Source organism: Eurosta solidaginis, chromosome 2 (genome assembly GCF_040869045.1).
Source record: "Eurosta solidaginis isolate ZX-2024a chromosome 2, ASM4086904v1, whole genome shotgun sequence".
Taxonomy (NCBI): Eukaryota; Metazoa; Arthropoda; class Insecta; order Diptera; family Tephritidae; genus Eurosta; species Eurosta solidaginis.
Genome location: NC_090320.1, coordinates 306,440,556 through 306,454,239, shown reverse-complemented (window position 1 = coordinate 306,454,239; position 13,684 = coordinate 306,440,556). Strand labels below are relative to the sequence as shown.

The window sequence follows — 13,684 nt, the reverse complement described above, 5'->3', positions numbered from 1 at the left end:
AACAGCAGGTGTTGAATTGAATTCAACCAAAAAATCGGTAGTAGAGGCAGTATGAACAGCGGTGACGGCAGTGGTGGCAGAGCAGACGGTACCGGCGGCAGAATAGACGGCAGTGGCAGCAGCAAAAACATCGTGAACGGCAGGTGTTGAATTGAATTCAACCAAAACTTCGGTAGTAGAGGCAGTTGGAACGGCAGTGGCGGCAGTATGAACAGCAGTGACGGCAGTGGCGGCAGAGCAGACGGTAGCGGCGGCAGAATAGACGGCAGTGACAACAGAAAAAACATCGTGAACGGCAGGTGTTGAATTGAATTCAACCAAAACATCGGTAGTAGACGCAGTTGGAACGGCAGTATGAACGGCGGTGACGGCAGTAGTGGCAGAGCAGACGGTAGCGGCAGCAGAATAGACGGCAGTGGTGGCAGTATGAACGGCGGTAACGGCAGTGGCATCAATAGAAACGGCAGCGTTTATCTCAATCATTTCGTCCGGAATGTTCTCCAATATATTTGTGCTCGGAATGGTATTCTCGTATTTGCGGAGCTATTATCGCCCACGCCAACTATATTTTGCAGTAATCTGCGTAATTGTATAATGTTGGCAGTAGGAGGGAAATCCACATTATTTTCAGTTAAAAACTTGACAATGTTCTCTCGAGCATCCATTTTACAAAATAATTGTTTATAATAGTGCGCGAGGTTCGTTAACACACCTGAGATGTAACTTCTACCTTCGATGGTTAATATAACAGCAGAAACGTCCGGATTAATTATCTTAGTACTTTATTTTTCGGTCTTGAATCCAATAATGAACCCTAAGTCCACCATCTTCTCTTTTTTCCATTTTCATTCCTTTACAGTGATGTATTTTTGCTTATTTTATTAATTAGTTGACATGGTTGCATTTATGATCTTACAACCGTCATATTTTTGTATATTTTTTTCATGTTCATACTCAATATTGTGGAAGTTTTTATTTTCTTCAAATCTACACTGCTGAACAAAATAAAGCTATAACTTTTTCTTACATTATTTACAATAATTCATCAATCATTAAATATCTTAAACTTCACTTAAAAAATATAGAAAACTATTCGAAAATAAATGTAAAATAATTAGTTTTAAACTTAATTTTGTTCGATAGTGTAAATGTCATACAAAAAAGTGCTGTTCACTATCTCATATTCACTAAGAACTTTGGTACTGATTAAAATTGTGTAGTTTAATTTGCCAAAAATTATTTATTTTTATTTATTCATTGTTCATTAAGTTTATAGTGTAAATACTAAACATAACGATCTCAGTTAAAATCATAAGTAATAATTTTTTATATATTCGTTTTCAATTAATTTAATGTTTATTCAAGTACAAAACCATAAATTATCTGAACTGCAAAAGCCTGAAGCTAAAAAACTCAAAGCTAAACCAGATATGAAATTAAAATTACTTTAGGATGGACTTTTATGAACTCAAAGTGGACGCTTGTAATTATAGGCATTGCATTGTAATCAATTAATATATCTATATATATAAAAAGAAGTGTACCTTTTGATTGTCACTCCATAACTCGAGAACGGATAGAAAGATTGCCATGAAATTTTTAGGAAAGATACAGGAAGGAGAGATGATGGTTAGTTGATTTTGAAATCCCAAATCGGTTTAGCCATTCTTGAGTTATGATTTTTTTTTAGAAAAAATTCAAATATGTATATAGTTACACTACGCATAACTCAAGAACGGATGAACCGATTTGGCTGAAAATTGGTGGAGAGGTAGCTCAGAACCAGGGAACGGACATGGGATATTTTTGATCCCGTTCTGGCTAGGGTCTTGAGATCAAAACGTGGACCTGGGTAATCCTGGGATATGTTTGTAGAGTATGGGTGTCAAATGGAAGCTGTTTGTGAGTACTTTGATACTGGGTATTTTTCGTACCCCTGGGTGACTAGGGTCTCGAGATATAGGCCAAAACGTGGACCCGGGCACCCCTAGAATGTGTTTATACAATATGGGTATCAAATGAAAGCTGTTGATGAGTGCTTTAGTACAGGGTAGTTTTCATACCTATTGGGACTGGGACTGAGACTCGGAATGGGACTGGAACAAAATACCACCAAGAATGAGAAAAACTTGAGAGAAGAGAAAAGAGAGAAGGAAAAGACTGAGAAAGAGATAGAATGAGACGAAGATGGTGATAGATGAAGCGAAAAATACGGAGGGAGGAGTGAATACAAAGATTAGGAAAAAGTGTAGAGGGGCGAGGGCAGAGTTAGACGGAAAAAGATTATTAAAATATATGCAGATAGACCAAAAATTTAGGGCATAACAACGTCTGCCGGTTCTGCTAGTCAATTAATAGTTTATTAGTTACTGTTATTTGCGTTTCACATGATGTTGCAAACTTACAGCACCGGAACATACTTGGATCACTTGCAACGTTCAATAAAATTTCTGAGAAAGGGCTTTAAGATTGAGCCTCAAGCCAAAAAGTAGTTTCTTCGTTTTCGGGTTAACTTCTAAAACATATGTATGGGCATTCAAAGTTGAAAATTGAACTGTTCCTGATTTTTTTTTTTTTTGAAATTAACGTTTTACAAAAAAAAAGTAAAAAATGTGTGCCTTTTTCCTGTTTGACTGGTCAACTTTTTTGCCTTAGCATGATTTCGAACTTCGAAAGCTCATACCTATATATTCAAGACTTACTTCAAAAGTCTGTGGAACCACTTGTTTACCTTTGGCTCGATCATTTAAATAATTTTGGATAGGCCGGGTGCTATACAGTATTATCAAATGTAATGAAACTTTGTTTTGTAAAATTTAATTGGCGTCTTACCCAACATATTTTGGCTTGAAAGTAGGCAATACTAAATAAAGCAGGAATAAATGGTCCAACTATGTCAGTCTTAGGTCCAGGTTTTCAGTGTAAGTTTAAACCCCAGTTAAAGTTGACTTGACCCTGCCACTTCGCTGGCTGAGGCTGAGGTGAGCAGCAAAATTTTATGTTATCGAACAAAGTGGCAAAGTTAAGTTCTAGTCAACTTAAACTCACACTGAAACACCCGTCTTTAAAAGATGCTGTCAGTTTTACCGATGCTGTATGTACATTAATGTGTGTACATAATTGTACTTATTTCATGAGCATGTGTAGGTGCATTTGGTGTGCGTGATTGTCGAAAAAAACATTTTTGTTATTGATATTAGAGAAAAATTGTAAGTTTACAAACGGCGATGGTTACTAGGACATGTTTCTGAATTTCACTTCTTCATCAGCTAGCTTTTCGGGAGCTGAGCATTGAACTCGAATCTCCAACATTCATATCAGTGCAAAGGCAGATGCCTTTAGCTGCTCAGCTATATGAAATTTTTCTCTAATATCAATAACAAAAACCATTGTATAAAGCAATATGAGCAAAGCTCGCTAATTAAATACATGAAAACATTTTTGTATACAAAAAACTCATTGCGTTTATTTGTATTGACCTATTTACTAAAATGTTAAACCCCTCAATACAGTGAAATGACTTCCCGGCACTATTTTGGTAAAGGTATGTAAGTAGTAAAAAAAAAAACGGTCCACATTCATGGTATCAGACGGATTATTTTATAAAAATATAAATTGTACAAATTATATCATGATTCTAGACCATCGATTATCACACATTAATTGAATATCGTACGTAAATCCATACATACATGCATATATGTGAATCCATATTTAAAGGCTTATGTAAAAATATATAGAATTTCGACTACATATTTAAGTTAATGACAAAAATGTGTAAATACCTTTGTATCTTTTAACAAATATATAGACATATCCATAACTATAAGATAATATATACTTACATATTCCAGTGTTAATATTAGATACATTTATTTGGTGCTATTGAATTTTTATATATATGTATGTAAGCATTTTGACGTTACTAATTCTGTCTCAATAAAAAAAAAAAAATTGTTTCCGAGAGAGTACACTGCATGGCTTACGTGTTGTTTGTGCATTTTAATTATCAAAATATTTTGTTGTAATATTACTAACTTTGTGATTGTCGTTATTTCAAAATGCATTCATAACTTGTTTTCATGGCTAATCAATATCAATTAAATCTCAGTTAAGCTTTGTTTTCTTCTTTCAACACACATATAAATACATTCACTACATAAAAGCCAAATAAAATCTGCTAAAGCGATTTCAAGTAAATTAAACATAAAGAAATTGTAAATGAAATGAAACCTATCAAAGGAAATTCTCACCAGTATCTCTTTTCTATAGCGCAGTTGCAGACTTCTCCACTATTTAATAATTTATTTAATTTTTTAATCGTCTAAACTCAATATAATATTGCTATTATTTAAACGATTTTCGAAATTTTAGTTAACTTTACAGTTATATGTATGTAGCTATAAATACGTTTTCGAAATCAATTGATTTTTATTGGCTCTTTCGAATTGCAAAACACTAAACTAAACTAAATTTTATAAAGTTTTTGATGTTCGATAAAATATTTATGTCTCGTTTAAAAACCTTTTTATAAGAGCTTGTTTGAAGAAAGCCCATCCCCAAACTTCATGCTTGAGCACAACAAATATTGAGATAAAACGTTGAGACAAATTCTGACACGGGGTGTTTTCGAACTGGCAATATAATAAAATATTTGATATCCTTCAGATGCTGACCTAAAGTATAAAGTCTAAAATATGTCCGGGCGTGTTCGAAAAGTCCAGTTTTATTGCTACACTAAACAAATTAAAAGTTCGTATTTCATCAACTAAGTTACAGCACTGCGAATAGTGGTTTTTCGAACATGCCCTGAACGATAGTAAACTAGACTTGGCCGGAAAAAATTGCAAAAGACCGTCACTAATTTAGCGCATGCTTTTGCTTTTCGCTCCATCAGATTGTGAAAGAACGACTTGTGAAAGCGATTGCAGAGTCCAAAAGGACAATTTCATAACAATAACGAACACAGTAAAAAGTCTGTGCTTGCAATGCTTAGAGAAAAAGGAAACAATTCCGATTCCCTTACATAGGGCTTAAAATTTAGAAACGGCCTTTTGAAATCTTTATTTCGTATGCGGACCGATGCAGTCTATAACACACCACCCATTATATTGAAGTAAAGTGAGCTTGGATCATGATCTTATAACAACGACATGCACTGTAGGCAATCATTTTTATATATTATATATATATATTATATATCTAATATGTATGTAAATCAGTATGTATATACAGTACGCACTTATATCTTAGAGTTCGGCATTTTACTAATCCATTTAGACCTCTAATTTTATTTCAATCATCCTTTCTTTTTTTCTTTGCTTTCGAATTTTTCCAATAGAAGCGGACTCTTAAATTTTTGTGCAGTCGCGCTAGCTTTAAATGATTTGGGTTATCATGCAGTTGGTATCCGCATCGATTCCGGCGATTTGGCATATTTATCTTGCTTGGCCCGCGAAACATTTGAAAAAGTTGCCATTCGTTTCAAGGTGCCATGGTTTAATACATTGACAATTGTGGCCTCGAATGACATTAATGAAGATACTATTCTTAGTTTGAACGAGCAGGGGCATAAAATTGATTGTTTTGGAATTGGTACACATTTAGGTGAGTCATTGGATATATTTTTGTACTAATTTTTAATAATTTGTCTTCCTAATTTGTATGCAGTAACTTGTCAACGACAGCCCGCACTAGGTTGTGTCTACAAGCTCGTTGAAATAAATGGACAACCACGCATTAAATTGAGCCAAGACGTCGAAAAGGTGACCATGCCGGGACATAAAAATGCATTCAGGTACTTGCCTCACTAAAAATTGTCCCGTTTTTCAGCCGAATGATAAATATTTATGATACTGTCAAAATCGTATGATAAGATGGGCAGCCTTGAAAATGCTTCCAAATATGGGAACAAATTTGTGAAATACATTTCCATGCAGAGATTGAAAATAATTGTTAACAAGTATTATTTTTTTTGTATTTCAATGAAAAAAACTATAAAATGTAAAACAAAAAACCATAAATCAACAAAAAAGGTGATTTTTAAACTTTTTTGTCTTTCAGCAACACAAAAATTTTATTTTTGAACATAATAAAGTGAACAAGAGCGTATAAGTTAAGCTTTACAAGTAATAGTTTTTCAAGCGTTTCATCGCTTACGTTGTACCCCCTTTCATCCAAAATGAAATTCAAAGAAGAAACTGATCTTTCTACTGATACTTGCGTAGCAGGGACACCAAGAATGACTAAGGCTAATTCAAACGGCTCAGGAGGAGTAAAGCGAATATTTTGATAATAAGTAAAAATGTCTTCATATACCGGCAAGCGTGTATGAAGGCTTTCAAAATGGTAAATTTCAGCAAATACTATATTAGTAATATATTAGGAACTACAGCTACTATATTTTGAGCCATCTCATCCACCTCAAAGATTCCGTCGGATACCGTAATAGGCATGATACATGTTGGAGCCACAGTTTTTACAGGCATATTTAAGCAATTTTTTTAGCTCCCTGATGTATACAATACCTATAAATTTGGTCCACAGCCTAATATCATATTCCTGAAGAGTTTCCAATACCGTCCTGTTTATTTTGTCCCCAGTGTGCGGGTGTGACAATGGTCTCATTCCGAGAGTTTTTACAACTACTACTAATTTTGAATTTCAATATACTGTAGGTTAATGCCTAATATTGAGCGGTCAAGCCGAGTAGCGGCATCAATTTTAATTGACACACATTTTTCTCTAACCACATTTTTTATTTCGTTTTTTATTTCTATAGCATGATCATTTATTAACTCCATAACATTATAGCAGTTGATTGGATTCATATTAAGGGCTTTGAAGATAGGATCCACTATCTCCATGAACCGTTCAGTTTCGAATTGCGACAACGGCCGCCCATCTTTTGTTACAATTTTTATTACAGAATTCTTAAAGGACTCCGGTGGTATAGAGAATGAAATTTTAATTTTCTTTTTTGGTGGTTCGCTATTTTCGAAATTAGCCCTGAAACCGTCTAGAAATCTTCCGTGCTTCGCTTTCATGTGTCGTTTTAAATTTGTCAAATGTTCGCACATTTTACTTTTGCACATTGGGAAACGTCTCTAATGGCATTGTTTGCTGCAACTCTATTCCTGTCCATAGCGTATTTACACGATACCATATTTAGCCAGCTTATATACATACATACATATGTACGCTTCAAATGTTTTTCTCAGAAAAATTTCCTATAATATTATTTTCATTTGAGTTGTTCAAGTTTTTCAAAACAATAATCAGAGAAAGAACGAAAATTTCAAACTGTAAGGTTTTTTCTGAGAGAAAAATTTTTTTGTCTTTCAATTTTAGTTTTCATCGAATATCTGAATATTTGGCTTAACTTTCACGCTATTTTCAAAACCTTGTAAATTGTTCTCCGACAAAGTTGATGGATATTGGAACGATTTTCCTCTCCGTTTTAGAATTAAAACTCTTTTGTAATTTATAACTTAACACAATTTAATTTTCCAGATTGTATAGTGCCGATGGCCACGCTTTAATTGATTTGCTACAAAAGGTAACGGAGCCACCACCAAGTGTGGGCCAGAAAGTTCTATGTCGTCATCCATTCCAGGAGTCGAAGCGTGCCTATGTAATCCCCTCACGGGTTGAGTTGTTGTATAAAGTCTATTGGAAGGACGGAAAAATAACTCAGAAGTTACCAACGCTAGAGCAAGTTCGTGAAAAAGTCCAAATTTCTCTAAAAACGCTACGAAATGATCACAAACGGACACTTAATCCAACGCCGTACAAGGTATGGTATGGTGAATTGAAAATTTTTAACATTTCAAATGGCGTAAACATATTACAGTAGACCAGAACACAAAAAAATAAACAAAGTAAAACGATCACCTCGGGGTTGAACACTCACCTTGTGAAGATTTCAAAAATGGGAAAGAAAATATTTGTAGCACTCTGTTAAAAGTTTTTCCACATAAAATCCCCAGTTGATGAGTGATCACGAAATAGTAGTAGAGTGTCCCCGATATCGAGAAAAGGGAATTGCAATAGAAGTCTAACGCCAATTTTTAATTGGTTTCTAATGTGAACTTTCAATTGAAGTGCAATCAAATGCAATTATTTACAATTAATTAAATTTTTCAATTTTATAATAATTCAAAGCCTAACTTAAACGAAATTTTCGCTGTCACTTATTTCTTCAGTATTTCAGTATTTAGCTCTGCATTGATTTGGAATATGGATGAGTTAAATAGCATGCCAACAGTTTGCTCACTTTCCCTCTTTATCTTTTTTAATTTACACTTACTAATTTTAATTATAATAAATGAAAAACCTATTTCGCAACTACCAATACGGTAGAACTTTTCACGATTTTCAATTCTTTTGTATAACATAAAGGATGAGTGATCATTTATTACACATAATAGATAACTGTGACAACATCGCATTTCTAATATTTCCCAAATCGTTCTCTAATCGAATTCCAACCTAGTTTTCGATTACAGATGCATAAGACACCTACATTAAAATATTAATGTAAAATCATAATATTTCTCTAACGTTAAAGACTGTGTTCGTCTTATCTTACTTATTGTTCATCATGTAGCCTTAGTAACGCAATGTGCGTAAAAAAGCCAAACTCAATATATCTCCACATTGGAGAAAGAGAAGAGAAAACAGAGGAAACATCAAAATAAAGATAGAGGAAGTTTGAGGGAAATCGAAAAGGTAAAATGATTAAGAGGAAGATGGAGAGTGACATAAAAGTAAAAATTGGGGTAATGGTTTGAGACAAAGTTGTAAAAAGAGGTTAATAGGAAGTTTAAGAATAAAAAGTAAAAGCGAGAGCTAGACTTCGATAAGAGTAAGAGTAGGAAGAGTAAGGGGAAAAGTGAGAAGATTTACGGAAGAATGAAAGAGATGGGAGAATTAAATGAGGCGATTAGGGTAAACTAGTGCAGAAGGAAGAGGAAATAGGAGAGGAAGAAGGTTAGAGAGAGAGGAGAGGCAGTTGTATAGATAGAGAAAGTGAGAACAATGCCTGTCGGGTTTGATAATACGGTTGGGAGTATTTCATGTTTGTCTAACCTTTCCAGACCCATCAAGAGCTGTTTAAAATAAAATTATAATAAACCAAAGCTTATTTTTTGCCATTAGTAAGCTCTGATTTGTTGAAGCGTCGTTGCTATAAAAACTCCGCCGCTATATATTTTTACACCAGCCACCTCTTTATGCTCAATCAACCTACCCCAACGCTTGGTTTACATAGATAAATGTTGAGTCTTGGGACCGTATAGTGTCAATCCCGAGTTTTTGCATTACAAGCCTGCCTCATCCGCAACTTCATGATATTGTTCCAGACCGTCAATCATTTCATTGCAATAGCAGTATGTTTCCTGTTCACAATGTGATACTCTGAAAGTACAGCTGCTCAGTTCCGTTGTCTAAAACTTTTCCATTACCTCTCATAAAATGGAAATAAACCCTACCACTAAAGGAAATAAGTACAGACCGCGGGCGTTATATTTCTACAGATTACTTCATATTTCAGAAAGGCATTAATGTAGTTTTTTTTACGATACTGAAAAAATCAATGCTGCAGAAGCAACACTTCTCGCAACACTTCTCACACTCGAATTTATGAGGACGCGTAATGTCAAATGCGACCACACTTTGTAATATAGACTTCATCTGTCTGGTTGATTGCATCCTGATTTTCGCTTTAATTTTTTGACGTTCAACTGAGAGTTAGAAATAATACGGGGACACAAGAAAATCGAATTAACAGCAAATAGCTAGCAAACACAGCTTCTATCGTTAGATAATTTTTATGTAGTTACATTAGTTGACTAGTGTAATCTCGACTTGAGAAAATTGTTGAACAACTACACTAGTACGAGTAATCGACTCGAGAATGCTTAGAGAACTTTTGCAAATTCAATTCACATTAGGATCCCACAAGAGAAATACATTAGAGTATTTTTAAGAATGCTATGTTTATCCAATGTTGTGAATCGTCCTCTAACATAAGAGATTCGAGACCCTAATCTTTATCTTACTTCAGTGTTTGTTCGGTAATGTAAAAAGCAAATTTAATGTTAAAAAATTATATATTCTTAGAAAATTACTCGTGACTGTCAAGCAGCGATCAAAGTACTTCAAGGCAGGAATACTATCGGAAGTGGCAGTAAACTGCAGACGTCGCTAAATGGTCATATTATCCCACGTCATAGTGGTATACTTGGGAAATGTGCTCTTGACGAACTAGCTTTTAAGGCTATTGTGAAAGACTTATCGATCATTTTTGCCACCTACTCGCAACAGAAGGAATGGCTCAAGTTTCGTTTCACCAAGAAAGCTAATGCCAAATTGACACTAGTACCCATTTGTGAGGTGCCGAAAAAGTTCCCAAGTAATCTAAATCGTCTCTTTTTTGGTCCATTGGTTGGGATATTATAAGAGTAGATTGGTATCATAATGTCACAGCCGTCCTCACTTAGTTAAATTTGCGCCGAATTGAACTCTTCTCAGTAACAAAGGAAAAACATTAGAGCTTCTTCGAATTTAAATAAAACACAAAATTAACTCCATAAACTGAACCCGTAATTTTAAAACATTACCAAATTTTGAAAATCAAAGACCCATGTCTACCAAAAACAAAAAAAATATATATTTTTTTGGCTTACACTGAAAGAAAAAGAAATGCGGGCCAAATCAATCGAAATTTCTGTAAATTTCTATCCATCTCAACAAGATGTTGAATCAACTGCGCATAAATCGTTGATTCGTAATTGACCGTTTTAGTAGTCAAATGAACAAAAAAAGTTGTTGCGACAGCTTTGTACGAAAGTACCTATGTTGCCATATACATAGATAAATATGTGAATACATAAATATGTATGCTTGCTACATAGACATTCATATGTACGCACTTACTAACCGAACTTAAATTGGGCAAACATCAAATATGCTGGCACACATTAAACATTATACACTTTATTATTTTGTTTTATTAAACGCACTTTCACCAAATTTTATATTTTATAATTTATTTAATTTATAGTTTTGAACTTCGCTTTGCAAATAGAAATGAAAATAGTAGTCACGAAATTTATTCTCAATTCTTTCAGTTGCAGCTCAGCTCATTTTCAATTTCTTCTCTCGCATTTAGTTGCCACACTTGATTGTTTCGAGCAAAACTTGTAATATAAATGTTTGACATAACATTTTAAATAGAGAACTTGTAAGTTATAGAAAAGTAAAGAATCAAATCGCAGGAAGGTAATTCACCACCGAAGTAACTTTACATGTAATTCGGCAAGTTTAATTTTCGTAACACTTTAAGTTGAAACGATTTCAAAACAACTCAAAATTTATGTTGTCAGAAACATCAACATTAAAAAGGATGTTTTTTATTATCTTATTAGAAAAATCCTGTTCGTTCTAACAAAACTTTTGCAACAAGAGGGTGCAATTTTGCATTTCGCTTGGAGGAGAAGTTGCAAAATTGTACCCGATAAATAGGTGTCCCGGTATCCCATAATTTTTTGCACAGTAAATTCAAAATTTGTAACTGAAAAACTAGTTTTTTGTTGTTTTCCCATTTTGTGTGTTTTTCGATTTGGTGGTTTTCTTATTTTGGTGTTTTTTTTAACACGATGGTGACGTCATAAGTACAAAGTAGAGAGTGCAGTGAGCGTAAAATTCTCTTTGAAATTTGCTCATGTATTGAAAGTTGATCGCCGTTGAAATGACCTGTAAGATCAGTTGTGTTAACAGAAAAATCAGCTAGATTGACCAGGAATCTGTCAATTTTACAGAATTTTGTTAACTTAAGAGCGACAATTTCTCTTCTGTTGAAATGACTAAACTAATTTGTACGCTTGACAAAGAACTCGGTCGAATTAACCATAATTCGATCAATTTCACCGAATCTCCGTTAAGTCAAGAACAACAGAACCGATTTGTTGATTTTACTAGCACCATTTCTTTCAGCGTAGTTTTTTTTATAGTGGCTAATACATTTTGTCTGGTTAAAATTATTCTTAAATAGCATTTTCTTTTCAAATTTCAGGTGGCTGTAAGCGATAATTTGTACAACTTCATTCATGATTTGTGGTTGCAGAATGCGCCGATCGGTGAACTCTCATGATCTATATAAAAAAGTTGGTTAAGGCGCGGCACATATCGGACGAGTTACTATGAATAACGCTATTAAAGATATAATTATAAAAAAATATGAAAACATAGTTGCTGCTTAAAAATATAGAACATAAAAATATGATTATTTAATATTTATGATGAATACATAAATATTTATAAAGCGATTTTATTTGGCGAACAGTACCTACTTAAAATTTGACGAGAGATACTCTTTTACATTTAAAATCTTGCAGTTAAATAATTGTGCATATAAGCAGATATATACATACTAACATAGTTCTGCATATCGATGTGCCAGACTTAAAAAATTATTTGGCAATAAACTTTAAAAGTTTTCACATGGCGCGTCGTTATGTGCAAATATAAAAATAAACATATTTATAAAAATAAATTGATGATAATTAAATATTGGCAATCAATACATGCATATGTAAATATATTATTTGTATCAGTAATATAAAGTTTAAAGAAATATGTAAATAGGTTTGCCATCGACTTATTGAATCTAAATTACAGCACAACTTGTTCAGGAATGTGTCTTGTGCCTTAATGTACACAGACCCAATTGTATATAGTTATTACCATACATACTTAAATGATGTACGGATTTATTTTTCCGACTTGACAGATTGTACAATTTTTAGATTTGTAAGTATGCATGTGAGCTTATGAAAAGTATATATTCGTTATAAAAAGGAAATGTGGTTTAAAATATAAGTTTTAGTACACACACACATACACATTTATTTTAATTACATATAGTTGAGAACTCAAGTCATTCATTATGAAAACATTTAAACTTACTTATACTAAATAATAAATCAAATAATACACAATTAATTTAAATTTCCATTGTGTAATGAATGGATAGTTGCATTCGCATTCCGAATTATGTGAACCAAATCAAAGGCTTTCTTAATGTCCATGTTAATCGCTTAATGTATTTTACACTTGTATTTAATGTAGTGATTTAATTAATATATTTTTGTTAAAGATAATTCTACACAGCAAGATATTTTGTACATTTTTAACTAAAAATTTTTTTAAAATTTTGTTAGCAATTAATTGGGAAAATAAAACCATATTAATTTTATATTCACTTAGCCTAAATGGGTTTGTTTTAACTAAACTTATTTTCGGGGATGATAAAGAGAAAACTATTTCATTTAGGACACGATAACCAATAAATATGGCTATAAAATTATTTTGGTTTCAAACAACCATAATAACAACCCTTATTTGATTGAGGATGTATCAGGTGTATGCATATGAAACCGGTATTGGCGTCAGTAGGCACAATTGTAGGAACAGTCAAAACTTACCATTGGCGCTAGTTGGCGTCTTATGATCTGTCATCAATATCCAATACCAAACATTTCAAGTTTCATACAACATCGTGTTTTTTTCGCTCTTGAAGATGCGAAATACGTGCCTTCAAACAACGATTTGCGGGGAGCATTAATTTTCTGCTTCCATTTGGGTAAATCGGCGATAGAATCTCATCGAATGCTTGTCGAAG

At 33.4% G+C, this 13,684-nt stretch overlaps 1 protein-coding gene across 5 annotated transcripts in view; it reads left to right on the top strand.

The window, feature by feature from the left end:
- Positions 1-13,397, top strand: part of Naprt (nicotinate phosphoribosyltransferase) — a 56,449-nt gene extending 43,052 nt beyond the window's left edge. For all 5 annotated transcript variants that reach the window (XM_067768938.1, XM_067768939.1, XM_067768934.1 and 2 more), the window contains 4 exons: positions 5,342-5,607; positions 5,671-5,797; positions 7,513-7,795; positions 12,077-13,397. In XM_067768938.1, the coding sequence (XP_067625039.1) occupies positions 5,342-5,607; positions 5,671-5,797; positions 7,513-7,795; positions 12,077-12,154 (754 nt within the window). In that variant the 3' untranslated portion in view covers positions 12,155-13,397. The remainder of the gene's footprint in view (positions 1-5,341; positions 5,608-5,670; positions 5,798-7,512; positions 7,796-12,076) is intronic.
- The last annotated feature ends 287 nt before the right edge of the window (positions 13,398-13,684 follow it).